This window comes from Manacus candei, unplaced genomic scaffold (genome assembly GCF_025592945.1).
Source record: "Manacus candei isolate 608988 ecotype Guabito, Panama unplaced genomic scaffold, ASM2559294v1 h1tg000009l, whole genome shotgun sequence".
NCBI classification, from domain to species: Eukaryota; Metazoa; Chordata; class Aves; order Passeriformes; family Pipridae; genus Manacus; species Manacus candei.
Window position 1 is genome coordinate 4,753,893 of NW_026138057.1, and position 14,762 is coordinate 4,768,654.

At 41.5% G+C, this 14,762-nt stretch overlaps 2 protein-coding genes across 5 annotated transcripts in view; both read right to left on the minus strand.

Moving 5' to 3' along the window:
• The window catches only part of SHANK2 (SH3 and multiple ankyrin repeat domains 2), a 339,413-nt gene that overhangs the window by 18,083 nt on the left and 306,568 nt on the right, over nt 1-14,762 (minus strand). For 2 of the 4 annotated variants that reach the window (XM_051776895.1, XM_051776896.1), the window contains 2 exons: nt 1,478-1,537; nt 1,116-1,246 (listed from right to left, as the gene is read on the minus strand). In XM_051776895.1, the coding sequence (XP_051632855.1) occupies nt 1,116-1,246; nt 1,478-1,537 (191 nt within the window). The remainder of the gene's footprint in view (nt 1-1,115; nt 1,247-1,477; nt 1,538-14,762) is intronic. The other 2 variants (XM_051776897.1, XM_051776898.1) reach the window with 1 other exon arrangement.
• On the minus strand, nt 5,915-12,367 carry LOC127466371 (uncharacterized). Its single transcript, XM_051777108.1, has 2 exons — nt 11,438-12,367; nt 5,915-7,066 (listed from the first exon to the last, which is right to left on the minus strand). Exons 1-2 carry the CDS (start codon nt 11,514-11,516, stop codon nt 6,207-6,209), a joined length of 939 nt encoding a protein of 312 aa, XP_051633068.1. The 5' UTR covers nt 11,517-12,367; the 3' UTR covers nt 5,915-6,206.

Consider the following 14,762-nt stretch of genomic DNA (forward strand, 5'->3'; position numbering starts at 1 on the left):
TAGGAGGGGAACAGAAAGGGAAGGGCTTTATTTATATAAAGTGACAGCAGCTGTAAGTGTATTTCCTTGAAATTATTTACAAGGCAATATATTAAAGTTTCCAGCACAATTTGAGTGCCGTAAGAAATTGTAAGCATGAGCAACTGCATTTTAATTCATTCAGTTCCAAAAACCCAACCACACACCTTGTAGCTATTAATGCTCCCTCTGTGTGATCTCCCTTCACTTCTGAAGACCAGAGCTATTCTTGGAGTCTTTCACAGACTCAAGGTGTCTTGTGCAAGGTTACACTGGCAGGCAGCATCTCAGCTGGGAACTGAGGAATGCCACCTGAATCTCAGCACTCTCAATTGTTCCTCCTTCTCATCACAAAACTATTTGTACTCTACCTCTTAGAATAGCCTTAATTTCCTTCCACTCTGAGTTGCTGCGAACAGAAAGTGCTTGTTACATCAGGACTGATGCTCTTTCAGAGAGATGGGTAATGGAAAAATATATCTAAAATGCAATAAAACCAATTATTCTTTCACATGCAAAGTTTTGTGAGAGCAAATCCTGCAACTGAACAATTCAGTTTCAGAGTTCTGGAGTTCAATTTTTAATACGTGCTATAATATTAATGTCAATTTTTCACTTACAAATCATTGTGCATTATTTAATTGAGGTATTATAAATGCCATTAGGACAATAAAAACCTGCAGTAGGAGAAACTTTCACATTAGTGGGGATGATGTGGCTGCACTAACTCTGGTGCTGAAACTGAAATAGCATACCTTGATTTTCAGCATGTTTTTTTAACTGAGACTTCGTGTTGTAATGACACCTTCAAGTTCAGAACTTGCTGGGCTCTCACCAGCTCAAGTTCACATCTGCTTGAGTAACACTGAGGAAGCAATGCTGTTGGTGTGACAGTCTCAGAATAAATATGAGGACATAATGAGAAAGGTTTTATAGGGGTATGTAGACTGTTCTGTCCCAAAACTATTACTAGAAATGCAGCATAGACCATGCCTTAAAAGTTACAAGATAATAAAAGTAAAATAAATATCTAAAACCAAAAGACCCCCTCCAAATAGTTCCAGAAATGAAAGCAGCACTTCATAGCTCCCACTCACATTCATATCTGTAGCTGAGGGAAAACATCTACTAGAAGGCCTCTGTTTTATCGTTGCCACTCTCGAGTCCACAGCTGCATTGTCTGCAATTCTTGATGGCTTGGAAACTGGTATTATTTCATCCACCTTATCTGTAATATAAAAGTGTTCAGTAAAATAAATATCATTCGTCCAAAGAAACTGAAAAGTATTGCAGGGTCAAAGGAAGAGATTTACATTTCAAAAAAATGCAAAGAAAAATTTTTTTGGCATTTTAACAAGGCAACGCTTGAGCATCATAAGTCGTGCAAGCCGAGCACTTTTTATTGCTGCTACATAACATGCATGCTTTAGTTTTAAGCCTGCATGCATTTAATGTTTACTTAGTGTGACTCGAAAAACAATCCTCTTCTTCAAACCTTCAAAATGTGAAGGGAGAATATCTATATAGAAATGGAAAGAAGACCTTTAGAAATAATGAATCTGTACAGCACTGTTTCAAATAGAGATAAGCAGACTGTACTTAGTCATCAGAATTTCAGTGATATTTTGGACAATAACAAGTACTCCAGAAGTGCTCTTTTATGCCTATTCTCCTCAAGTAATAACGTTCTAATTTATTCACACTCTTAGACTCGTAGACCAGCATTACTAACTGCATTATTTGTTTAAATGAAACTTTTATATGTGTTTTTTTTTATTTTAATAACTGGATGGCTTGAGAATGTATTTAGTTGTGGTCAGAAATAGACCAAATAGGTAAAGTCCAAGTCTGAATGAGAGCTTCAACATTTGGATTTGGGATTCTGATCTACCATATGACATGATGGTAAAATATGGGGAGAACTTTATTCATAATGTTCCAAAACTGAGTGCTGGTGTTAGCCCCGTCTCCAACTTTGGTCATGAACAAGCTCCATTAGCACTTAATACATTAGGTTACTCCCTCAGACTGAAGACCTCGAAGTACCATATAATCAACTAATTATTGCCTGACAGTTCCTTTTTTTGCCCCTTCTACTGCTGTGAAACCAAGGCATGGAGAAATTAAACAAGTAGCCTAAGCCACCAGAATAGTTTGAGTTTTGAATCTGTGCTAGAATCCAAAATTGAATCATACCAACAGGTTTCCTTGCTACACCTTCCATGGCATTTGCTTCCCTGTAGCATGTTAATTTAGTGTCTTTTCCTTTGAAGTTTCACCAAAGTAAGGATTAGTTACATAGCCTGTGGTGTTTATGTGAGTGGAATACCTTAGCCTGGCTCCTGGGCTTCCACAACGAGAGTTAGAGCAATGTTACTTTTCAGCAATTAAATCCATCTCCCAAAGAATTGATTATTTGCTTCAGCAAACAAGGGTACCCTACTTCATTAGGGTACTATAGATTAAAAAAAAAAAAAAAAAACCACCACCATTTTTTTTGGCAGTGTTACTATGTCAAGTATTGGATTTAGGGATTTAAGTTTTACCTCTCACAGGAGAGCAGCGCACTCAGGGCCCTGGATATTGATATGGATGGGAATAAGGCAGGAGGAAAAGAGCTTTTGATCCCTCTAAACAGTAGATCTGGCTGATGCAAGGATGGTATTTTAAATGGGAGAAAAAGAGAGGGAAAAACTTTTAGCCTTCGGGTTAGGAAGAAGGTTGTCCTAGAAGTGGATATTTCAGTGTCACAGAGGGGCAGGGAGCAGGCAGGAAAGGAAAGGCTGAGCAGGACCAGCAAGCTGAATACTGCTGAAAACTGTCTCACAAGAGTGGTGTTGCTATTTCTTTTCAATTGAAGTTAGCATTCAATTCTTTTCATTGGTCTGCTTTATTTTTTTTGTGAGATTTAAATCATCCAGTGGAAGGAGAAAAGGAAAAAATTCTTAAAATCGTCACACGTATTCAAAAATAAAACAATGTCACATTTCATAATGACTTTGTTATACAAACTGTGAACTTCTGAAAGAAAAATATCTGCACTTCTGCTCAGCAAAAGGCATCAGAAAGCAACGGTGTAACCATGAATATTTGACCTATACATCAAAAATATGGCCAGACTGCAGAATTATACTCAGGGGATCTATCACCAAGAGCTTCAACCGGGCAGATTTCCTGTTAAGGCTCTCCCACCCTTGTTGTCATTCCAGAAGCCAAACAACTGGTCTTTTGGACACAGAAAGAAGTAAGTTTTGGAAACTGAAGCACTACGTACTCAAAATATGTACATAAGAAATATAAATATACCATGTAAGAACTGATCCCCTTTATTTTTAACAGACACATGTAACCATATACCCATTCAGACAACAAAAAGCTACAGGGAAAGAGTGATGAGGCCATGACAGACACTTGAAAAGCATGAAAATATTTGTTGGGGATGGAACATACATACCCTCCAACTGCACTGATTTTGCTAGACAATACTACAAATCAGATCCTAATGTTGGATCCGAGCAAAATATCAGTTGGCACCAATTCTTAATACCATCTACTACTTCCGGGTGGAAAAAAACTTTGGCTTTGTTTAAGTTTATTGCAGGTTTCTTGTCTGTAGACAGGTTCCCAGTCCTTCTCACACCTATGGCTGCTCCTGTTGGAGTGGTGCTTTGTGCCTTGCCATGTCTAGCTAAAGCACTTGGAAATGGAAGAGGAGAGCAGGTTAAAGATTAAGCTGCTTTGCAAGGAACTCTTTAGTGCTTCCTTGCATGGCACTTTCAACTGCAGCACTGCTACATCTTCTTTTTGCTCTGCTGCCTTTAGTCAGGAAGCAAAGGTGGAGTGGAGGTTGTTGTTTTGAGACTACAACAAAAAAATTTGAAGCCATGGAAGTAGCCAGTACGTGAGAACGAGACTGGTTCTAAATGGTAGCAGCTACATGGCGGGTCCTGAAGAGCAAGTCAAATTCTTAACATCTGGCCACAACTGCACCACCCTTCTGAAGTGAAAGCACTGTGCAAAATAAAAAACATTCTCACTGCATTATCAAACGTGCTAATTAGGCCAAATTGTCTGGCTGAATTGTACTTAGCTTAACTCAAACTCATCCCAAAGAAAGAAGATGTAAACATTCTGGGACAAACCCTGTGCTTTGAACTGGGCTGTTCACATCCACAGCACCAGTGTGCAAACCACTTATGCACCAGAACCAGCTTGTTCAGAAGGCCACATGTACTGGAATAATTTGCCAGGTTTACTAATTAGCTTCTCTCCCAACCTTCTTGTGACCTCGAATACTCTGCAGCATGCATTTCTTGCACCAGTGAGAGGGAAAAGCTTACAAGCTTGTGCTGGAAAGTCTCTGAGGATAACTTTACAAATAGTTCTGACAAAAGAGATATTAAAAAAAAAAAAAGCCACAAAATAGATGCAAAAATTGGCACCTGGTGTGAAGTGTGGCCAAAGAAACCCACCTCCAATGGCATTTTTACAAGGAACTCATCTGGATGGAGGTGAAAGGGAAGAAATATTTGGTAGTGGAAAAAGCCCACACTGGAGGTTGGCCATGCCAGATGCAATTTCATCCTTAAATCGGTCATTTAGCAAAGTACAGCCACAAGCACACACGCACACACACTTATACGGGAGCAATTTGTGGCTGACTGGCAGAATAACAAAATATGATCTGCTTTATCTTGAATAACCTCACAGAAAGACAGGGAGGAAGAGTCTATGTCTCACTGGACAGAGAGCACAGCTCGGTTGTAATCATAGAAGAGGATTTTTAAGTCTATGGTTGTTCTCTAGTATTTTCCATTCATCACTGCTTTGCCATATAAACTCTTCTGAACGTTCCTGAGAAGTTACAACGGTGTGTTGAGAGTCAAACATAGGAGCCATGCTACACCTGTGAGAACAGGTCACCACTGCTCAGGGGGCTCCTGGCAACAGCATCCTTTCAGAGAACTGTCAGGGATACCACATGGAAAAGCCAAGTCTGATGCCTCTGCATGCATATAGCAGTTTGAGTGCCACTAATTTAAATTCCCCCGAGAGAGGCAGCACCAACAGATATAAAATAATTTATTGCAAAGTGCGTTTCCATCTACCCTGTGGGTTACCAATGGGCCCCGTGCTCTGCTCAGGGTGCCAGCCCTCAGAAAATTAGATGGCCTAAAGGCACAGGAAGTAGTTGTGTTTTATCAAGATGTAGGTCGTCTCTGATGAGAAGCTCTTAATCACAGACAGAGGAGCACAGTACCCAACAGCATGTCATGACTTTTACATTCTCAAGAGGTCTGGCTGCCAGGCAAGTTGCTTTTTTTCTTTTTTTTTCTCTTTTTCTTAAATAATTAATATCTCTGCTAATTACAGGGGACAGTCTCCTCCTAATAGATTTGTTGCAGGAGATGGCTCTTATCCCCGTAGAACACATTGCTTAGTGACTCCTGTTTCCAATCCCCAGACTCTCTCAGAGGAAAAATTATAATGCTGCCCATCAAGCCACCAGATCCATCATGAAAGGAACTTTGAAAACGAGAGCCAGGTGCCTAGATAGATCTGGTGGCAAATCACTATACAGCCCCCAAAGGAGAAATATGAGGTATGATCCTGGCAACATTACTTATTGTACGACATAGCCAAGACATGTGGATTAGCTCCACCGAGGGTCTTAGAAACTGAGCTGGTCAGACCCACAGAGGATAAGAATGATCATGATCCGGTACAGGCTGACCCCAACACCTCAGGCTGGCATGCCAGAAACACCAGGCAAAGACTGATCGAACACAGTTTTGGAGGCGAGTATTGCGAAGACCTCTATACTTACCACCAAGTCCCGAGTGCTTGCTCAGAGGGGATGGGATAATGGAGAAAGAAAACTCAAAAAACAGCTGCCTCAAGAAATGACTTGTATTTGTAAGAAAAGCAATGAATGCCTGGCACAGAGTAAAAAAATGCTCGTATGAAGTTAAAGTGAAAGAACAGAGGCAAATGTTCTTCAAATACCAGCAGCACACATAGTTAACAGTGCAAATATAAACTACAAAATGTTAGACTAATCTAGTCAGCCAGAATACAATGTTAGCCAATGTAGGAAATGGTTGAAACTCTGCCACCAGTGGCCTTATGGCTAAGAATTAAAAGGACAGGCACATTAAAAAAAAACCTCTAAAAACCTTATGGAATGGTTATTTTTTCTTCCCTCCCCCTTTTGCCTGGCGTGGAGGCATGGGCAGCGAGGCCCTCTCGGTTATGGCTCTCTGCAGCCGGCCACTGCGACAAGGCAGGGTGGCCTGCGGCGGGTCTCGAGAGTCGCCTGTCCCCTCGGCCCCAGGTAAGCACACAGTGGAGGATGCCACTGCGTCCTCCCCGGTCCATGTCGAGGCACAGGTCAACTCGACATGGGGGGTGGCTCTTTGGGAAATGCGCGTTTCAAGGACCTGCGTCCTCGGCTGCTTGAGGAAAGCTAAAATCTCTGACAGGTAGTTATGGATGGCTCTTGTGGAGGTAGCCACAATGCCCAGCTGCAGCTCCATGCGGCCCATGGACTGGGACATGAGGCCCATGGACTGTGCATGCTCCCTCTTGATATTTTCCAGCAGCTGCACAATCCTACTGTTGGTTTCCATCAACAGCTTCTCTCCCTCTGTTAGCTGGGGCTGCCCTCTCCAACCCCGATCCCTAGGGACAGGCTCAACACCGCAGCGCTCTTCATTCATTTCATCATTTCCCTCCTCCTCAGGAGAGTCACTTTCAAACTGAGGAGTTCTACTGAGTGACTGATCCCCGGGAGACTGTATGTCCATGGTACACTCCGGAGTCCGCGCTGGCGTCTGAAATCCCTCAAAATCCTCCCCAACGTTGCTGTGCGTTTCAGACGAGGACAGTGGCCACTGCCAGCTCTCTGTGGTCCTGGCTGGTGAGTCTTCATCAGAGGCAGGCACCGAGGATTCCTGTTCTTCGGCCGGCGTGGACAGCAAGCTCCCTCTGTGATGGCTGGCTTGCCCCGAGGATCCAGGAACCTCCCCATCTTGCTCCCCAGTGACATCTGGCAATCAAATAGAGGAGCAACAACCACTGTATCTGAGGCCAGGCAGATGGAGGTATCTACATGCATTGGACAACACATAGAAAGAAGCCAGTTGGGAAGCCAAGAGTGTATGTGTTTGGGCAAGCAGAAGGGTGAACTAAATTTTAGTGACTGCACTGGGCATGTGGCAGTTGAAGTTATTAACCACTTTTAGTACCAATGCACACTGTCCTGTACCCAGAACACACACAGCCGTGCTGCATCCCAAGGCAGGAACTACCAATTCCCCTCAGCATGACTGTGACAGGAAATGTCAGTGAACCTAGCGAAAAGCTCACCTATGCACTGCAGTGGTGCCAGTCAGAAATCCCTGGGACGAGCTCAGGGCCAAGGGTCCAATTGAGCTTCCTGGGGTGCCAGATGTGCTCCACCACTGGCTGAGGGCAGCCCTTTGTTGCTCTGAGGCACTGCTGGCTATCTTCACTTTTGTCCGCCGTCTCACGTCACCCCCACCCCCAGTGGGCTCTCTCCCAAGTCACTGCTGCAGCGCGACGGTGCCTGTCCACGGGGTTTATCCCGCGAGCAATGCCCTCCCCAACATCTGCAGGATTCTCCTTGCTCTTTTCCTCCAAACAGTTGGAAACGCTATCTGAGGGCATTGCTCACCGGGATCTCATCATCTCCTGGAAATGAACTGCGTTTTGCCCTCCCCTGGCTATTCTTCCCTTGCCTGAGGGCACGTGGTGGAAAACCGGGTGCAAGTGCTTCCCTGTGGCAGCTCAGTGTGCAAGGAGGCATTGCTACAGACCTTAAGGTGGAGGATGCTATCTATGTGCTTACTCTAAATCCTCCCCTGTATACAATGCCCTCCCCAAAGGTGAGGAATGGCTCAGCTGTTTGCACCTGCAGCCATCACTGGCTCACAGTAGAGCACCATCTGCCCAGCTCTATTCTTGATTACATGAGGCTGTGGCCACAGCTCTCACCCTTTCCATGCTTCACATTAAAAAAATGGGTCTGCTTTTTTTTTTTTTTTTTTTTTTTGATGGGGGACAATTTGGCCATCAGAAATTAATCTGGGGCAGTCTGGCTAAAATGTTGTGGTAGGGTAGCCCAAACCCCTGCATTCCCAAGGCTCAGGCAAGGGACAGGTGACAGAAGTGCAATTGTCAGTAGGACTGTGTCCTGAGCAGCAGTGGCTCACCGTTGCTGGCTGTGCTGCTTATACTACAGTGGTCTGGATGCCAGCTCAGTGTCATGCCTATTCTCTGGCATCCCAGTCTCAAAAAAAGTTATTTTTCAAGGATTAATTTCTGCTTTTTGAAATACTCTGTATGCTGCTCTTCAGACCTCGACAGAAGCTGTAAGCTTACATCTGCAAGGTGTTGCTGAGGTCATACTAAATGATAATTTTGGTTCTGTTTATGAGTCGGTAGGGGTTTTGATCGATTTTTTTTTTAATTATTCTATATGGTTTAAAATGAAAGCTCCTTCTCACAGACCCAAGGATCCCTCCTCCCTGTCTACCATAATGTGGTACTCATTATTTCTGCACCCAAGTGCCTCCAATATTATACTGGTCTAAAAGAGATTCTGTGTGACTTAATAGAAAGATGAGTTTTAAGTGCTGAAATAATGGATATTATTTGTGCATTTAGCATATTCACTACTTCAAAGTATTCACATTCAAAGTATTCATATTCCCTCTGGCTGGACTGTCCAGTTGCATGTTTTATGGAAAGTGAGGATGAGACTGTATTTGTAAAAAGGCATGAGCTCCTTATGAAAATGAATTTTAGGGACAAACTGTCATGCAATCATTGGCTCTTCCACTCCATGGAGATTTGAAAGTGACTATATATCAACCTAACTAATAACTGCTTCTTCCTTTGCAATTCCTCTCTCACTTTGTCTAATACAGCCATAGGCATTCCTTCATTAACAAATCTCTCTTTACAACTATAGTGTAGGACCATGCATTATATCTCTGCATTTTCCTATTTGAATACACATGAAAAAAAGCACAAAAAAAGCAGGGGACCTATTTTTACCACACATAGCAAACACACATTTCAGTTAAAGTCTATGGAATCAGTGGGAGATAAGGGATCATATATACTCATTCTGGTAGAGCCACTGGTCATACAAAATGTCTTGGTATTTCTTCTGACATGTCATCAGAAAATTCCCCATATTTGAAAACTGTATTTACCTGACAAGTGTTCTAAGCAGAACCCATCTAACAACTGGCAAGCAACAGAACCAAACTAAACTAAAAGTCAAAAACTGAAGCAAAACAAAATCAAAAAACTCCAAAATCCACACTGATTTATGAATATTTCTGTAAATGGTATCACTGACTTTAGTTTGTTCAGGATCAGAGGGATCACAAAACTTTTGTTATTTGTGCATGTTCACACACTTGCCAGAGGTTTGTGAAGAAAAAAATCCCTGAAAAAGCATAATAAAGTAAATTTTTGCAAAATTCTTAATTCTCTATGAAAATTTATCAGTTGTTACCCTCCTGTTCAGTATTTTCAGCCTTTCCGAGCTGAAAGAACAGCATCTGGCATGGGTGACCAATAACACAAATGACAAAGGGCACAAGCAAAGAGACTGTGAAAAACCCTGGGCATAAAGTTAATTGTGGAAACTCTTGGCGAATACTTCTGAATAATGAATACATTCACAGGTTTTAGGTTAGGTTGGTAAACTTGGCTAGCAATGAAAAGGAGGAATAATCATAACTGTTATTGCTTGTAACAAGGTGTTCAACACTTAGTAACTGTGGGTTCTGGAAGCTTTGTGAAACATTGACATGGGGCACAAGGAACTGAGGGTGCACTGCAGGTATGGCCTCTAGTTAAACTTGGGAAAACTGCCTGAAGGTCAATGGCTGACACCACCTTGATGTATGTGTCTGTCTCTGCCCAAGAAATCCATTCCTTGATGACCAAAAATTGCCTGAAGTTCAGGGTGCATCTCGGTCAGATGGTTGCACCAGTGCCTAGGCTGATGCTGTGGAAAAGGTGTGCCAGGGGCATTGGAAAACTTGGTTCAGCCAGAAATTGTCCTATGTTTGAACAGCTGCTGACAGAAGGATTGAAGCTGACTGATAGAGTGACCTCAACTAACTGCCTTTACCTCCTTTCCTTGGAAAAGGGATGACTTCCAAAAAAAAGAGAGACAGGGCACTACAATTGTCAAGTCAAAATTGTCCATGAGAACATAGATCAAACTGTACACCACCACTGTTGATCTTACTTGCTTGTTAATTTGCTCTAAAAAAATATTTCTCTTTTCAAAGCTTAAAATAGAGTGGGTACAAAGAAGTTCAGCTTCCTTGGGTGTGAAGCAAAAGGAAGAAGTCAGATTCTGTGACTTTTTAGTCATTTCCACACCATTCCTATGTGCAGCATTTTGCTCACAGGGATATATCCAGGCAAAATAGGTCACTTATGTTTATATCTACTGATAGCAGCCACCAAACTGGCAGTCTCCAAGGTTCATGTTCCTAACTTTATGTCCGTTGCTCTGCCAGGGCATGACTCCCATTTTGATCCTTAAATGACCAAGTAATGGACTCAGAAGGGGTAATTCATATGGGCTAAAGGGAATGGAAATTCTGGAAGTCAGTGACCCCACTGAACTTCAACTTTAGTAGTTGATCACTGTGACTACTATGCAGCTATTTCCTAAAGTCCCATGGGACTCACAGGTTTCTGAAGACTTTTTTGTTTTGTTTTGTTTTGTCTTACCTCACTGATTCTGTTGTGTTTAAAGAAAAAGGATATCTGGTATTAAAGTGGTCCCTGTAATAGCAACTAGTGAACCTCCATCACAGTCCTGGCTATCTTCCTTTCTGCCCTGGTAGACAGGTTCTCTGTTTCTGCAGCAGAGCCTGGAGCTGCTCCCTATCCAGGTGTTTGCCCTGGGCTGATACACAGCTTGGTCTGATGTGGTGGATCAGCAACTGCTCCTGGAGGCCACAGGAGAAGCTCCATGTGTGCCTGCAGGGGTGAGCTGTGTCTGCCTGATCCTGCCCTGAATATGGTGACTAGAAGCCAAGTTTATTCCAGCCTTTAGGTTCATGAATACGTCCATTATTTTGGAGCACTGCTATACTATGCTGTCTCCTTTGTACCACAACATTCATTACCAGTGAGAGTCCTTTATGCTGGTTATTAGACATATTTAGGATTGCAGCAATTTTGGGTGGAGGTACACAGAACTGAACACTTGATTGATCTGCAGGGGTAGAGGACTGAGTCAGAGGCCAAGAACAGAGCAGGGCTTTGGATATACAGAAACTTTAGAGACATCAGAAGTATTTCTTTAACTTTTGTTCACTGAAGAACATTTGGGACTTATGCCTGTATTATGCCTTACCTGCCACTTGAACTGGCAGCTGATCCCTCCCCTGAGATGTGCTGCTCTTTAAGAAGCCCTCCTTTTGAAATCCCACCATTCCTGTTTCACCTCTGCTACTGGATCGTTGCCTTTTCCATTATCTTTCCTTTTCAGATTGCCCACCAGCAGAGCTGCACGTGAGGGGTGGGGCACCGTCTTCCTGCTGACAGGTGGGTGGAGATGTTCCTTGGCCACACCAAGTGGGCCAGGAGCTCAACAACAGCGGGAACACAGTTGGAGAGCTTCCTGGGACCTGCCTCTGCTGCTCTGGACCTGGGCCTCTGTCTGTATCTGCATCATGCCTCCTGGGGTGGGTGCATTTTTCAAAGTGCTTAGGTACCAAGGTGATAGGTGCCTTGTAAATACCTAAGATAGATACAGACAGAAACTGTACCAGGTGCTTTATTCAAAACTTCATACAATGCCAATTGCACCTCTGTGCTGTAGTGTCACCCACCTGGTCTAGCATCTGCAGTCAACCACAGGCAAATATTTGGCACATGCATTTTTTTCCTTTTGAAAAGTGATGGGAACACAGGACATTCATTCTTCCTTGGTGTCAACAGCTTTGGGCATATGGCCCTTAATGTCAGGTACTGCACATGCACGTTTTGTTCCATTGCCTTCCCTAAATACGAGTTTGAAGGTTTAGTTTAATATCTTTCATCAGCTGATAAAATTTGTCCACAATCTGCAAAAATGGGTTACTAAAAGGGTAGTCTTCGCATGTGCCTATTAAAAATGGATAGAGATTCATTTAAACTGCATAAAAATATGGCTGTGGTGTTGCTTTTATCTTATGGATTAACTTTTTTTACCCAATTTCTTCTATTTTTAACTACAAGCCATTTGATTTTGGTATGAAAACCAGCAGTGATTACACATGTAATTAAGTTTCCAAGTCTGAAAAAAAAAGCAGCATCTAAAACAAGCAGGTGCAATTATTTACACTGCATTCCTTCCAGGTTTTTTTCACTTCCCATATAATGCAAAAGAGCTTGCCCTGCTTAGTTTGTAAAACAATAGCTGGGAAGTAACTTTCTAAATACTTGGGGGTGAATGTCTGTGGGTGGGAGAACTATGTAAAGGACAATTTGGGTGAAAGGTCTGGGAATGTGGACTAGGCTTTCAAAGAAGCAGATAGACCAGCTTTCCAATATTAATGGGGTGGCAGCAAAAGATGAGAACCTAATGATTTCCAAAGAAAGCTTGGTCAGACTATAGAAGATCTTTTGATGATGTTGCTTGTCATAGAAGCAACTGCACCTGATGAGTAAAACTTCAGTGTTCCTGAGGAAAAACAGGTGACTCCTATTTGGAGATGGTTAAAATTGGATCTCTGATACATCAGCTGTGCCCACTGAAAATGAATGGCTTTCTTTTGATCTATTAAAATAGGATTAGATGTATAAAAATTCATCAAAGACCAGAAGTAGGTTAAGTATAATGAGGCTTTCAACACACCACTAAGCATTTAAAGACTAAGCTTAGCTAAAGCGTTGATTCAGAGTAAGAATATTAAAGGTTAAGGTTGAAATCCAAATTTGTTGTTTACGATCATATTCAGAGAAAAGAAACAAGTTCAGCCTACAGTTATGTCATATAAATGTATAGTTAAAAGTACACAGAAATGGAATGGTCCGAGTTTTCATGTAGACAATTAGGTTACTCCTAATACTCCTCATAAATTTGCCACCACATTTTAACCTGGAATGAACTTCTTCCAGCCCCACCTCAGAGGAACAATTTGCAGGATTGTGCTTAAATCACACATTTACCACACTGTGAACAACAGGCAGAGAATATTACTTTAGCAGTCAGCTTGATGAGGAAATAACAGAAGTGCTTTGCAATACAGTCAAACATATAAGGCACTTGAAAAACTTTCCTTCTATGAAAATTAAGTAAAAATACTTGTCTGTTCTCTGGGATACTGTAAACTCTACAAAACACTAAAATAAAATAAAAAAAGGGAAAATATAGAAAATAAATCAGTAAAACATAAAAATTGTTTAGTGACTAAAATTAATCATTTAACATTGAGTAAATACCATTACGTGATTTATGGAAATGATTTGTATGTATCAAAGTAAAGAACTATCAAAACTTTCTTGAAAGAAAGTCTTATTTGTGTTTCTAGGGCTGAAAATTGCTTCACATTAGTACACACAAGTCACATTTACACATTATAATCACACTATGAAAAGTAACTTTAAGGAAGGCAGAAAACTGATATGTTCAAATTCTTTCAGAGATACAATTTTCAAGTACCAGCTCTTTAACAGTATAATCAATTCATGAAATAATTATACAGGCATTTAAAATACACCTGCAATCCTGAAGCCTTACAATTCAGCCTACCTTGAAAGAGGAATGGTCATTGTCTAACAGTGGTTTCTGTTCAAGAACAAAAACAAAGCAGAGAATATAGTCAATACCCACTCCTATCCTGCAAGCCAGGTGGAATTTAAGTGGCAATTTTATGTTCTGTTTAAGAGACAGCATTTGAAAATTTGGCCTAGTCACAAAAGAAAGACAACCAACTGAAAGAAACCAAAAAGAAAGTGGAGGACTTAAGACACTTGCAGCCTTCTCTGGTCTTACACTTACTCTCACACTTCCACACCGAGGGGAAAAACCAAACGAACTATGAGGAATTATCTAAAACCATTTATTTTTAATTATATTAGAAATTAATTAACATGGATATATGAACATTTGAAGGCAAAAGAAAATGTAATAGCAGCAAAGGGAGTTTTGAGATGAGGGAGATAAGTCCTTCATCTCCCTGGCTCCTGAAAAAAAGAGAGAACACATTAAAAGTGTTGAAGGAGTTTTTCACTACCCTAACTGTGCCATGTTGGGAAACGCATGCAATTTTAACTTCTCCTCGAGCCTTCATGATTTTGAATATGGGCTCAGATATTAAATTGATAATATCTGAGCATAGCAACACTCACATAAGTCAACGTATTTAATTCGTCTCTTTCCAAATGCTACAAACCCCACATTTTCTGTAACACTTACAATTCCTTTTCCAACTTCTTTTATACCATTGTCTTGTTTGGCTGATGCAGAAGGATTTTGAAAACCTTTTCAATTACTGTCCTGTAGTAAAGAAAAACAAGTATCATGAAAGAGCGCTACACACTCCAGAATAAGCTGATAAATTCAAAATAATACTAGTGTACATGAGAACACCCACACAGGGATTCAACCAACCCTCTCAGGATTCCCAGAGCTTCCAAAATATTAGTTAAAGCTGCCCACCTCCTGCAACATAAACCCTGGTTTGAAGAAGTTT

What these genes read in the sequence shown, in the direction of transcription:
- LOC127466371 (XM_051777108.1), bottom strand. Translation starts at nt 11,516, where the DNA reads ATGGTGGGATTTCAAAAGGAGGGCTTCTTAAAGAGCAGCACATCTCAG. An exon ending in GCTGCCAGTTCAAGTGGCAG is followed by an intron (nt 7,067 to 11,437) that starts GTAAGGCATAAT and finishes TTTGATTGCCAG; the next exon opens with ATGTCACTGGGGAGCAAGAT.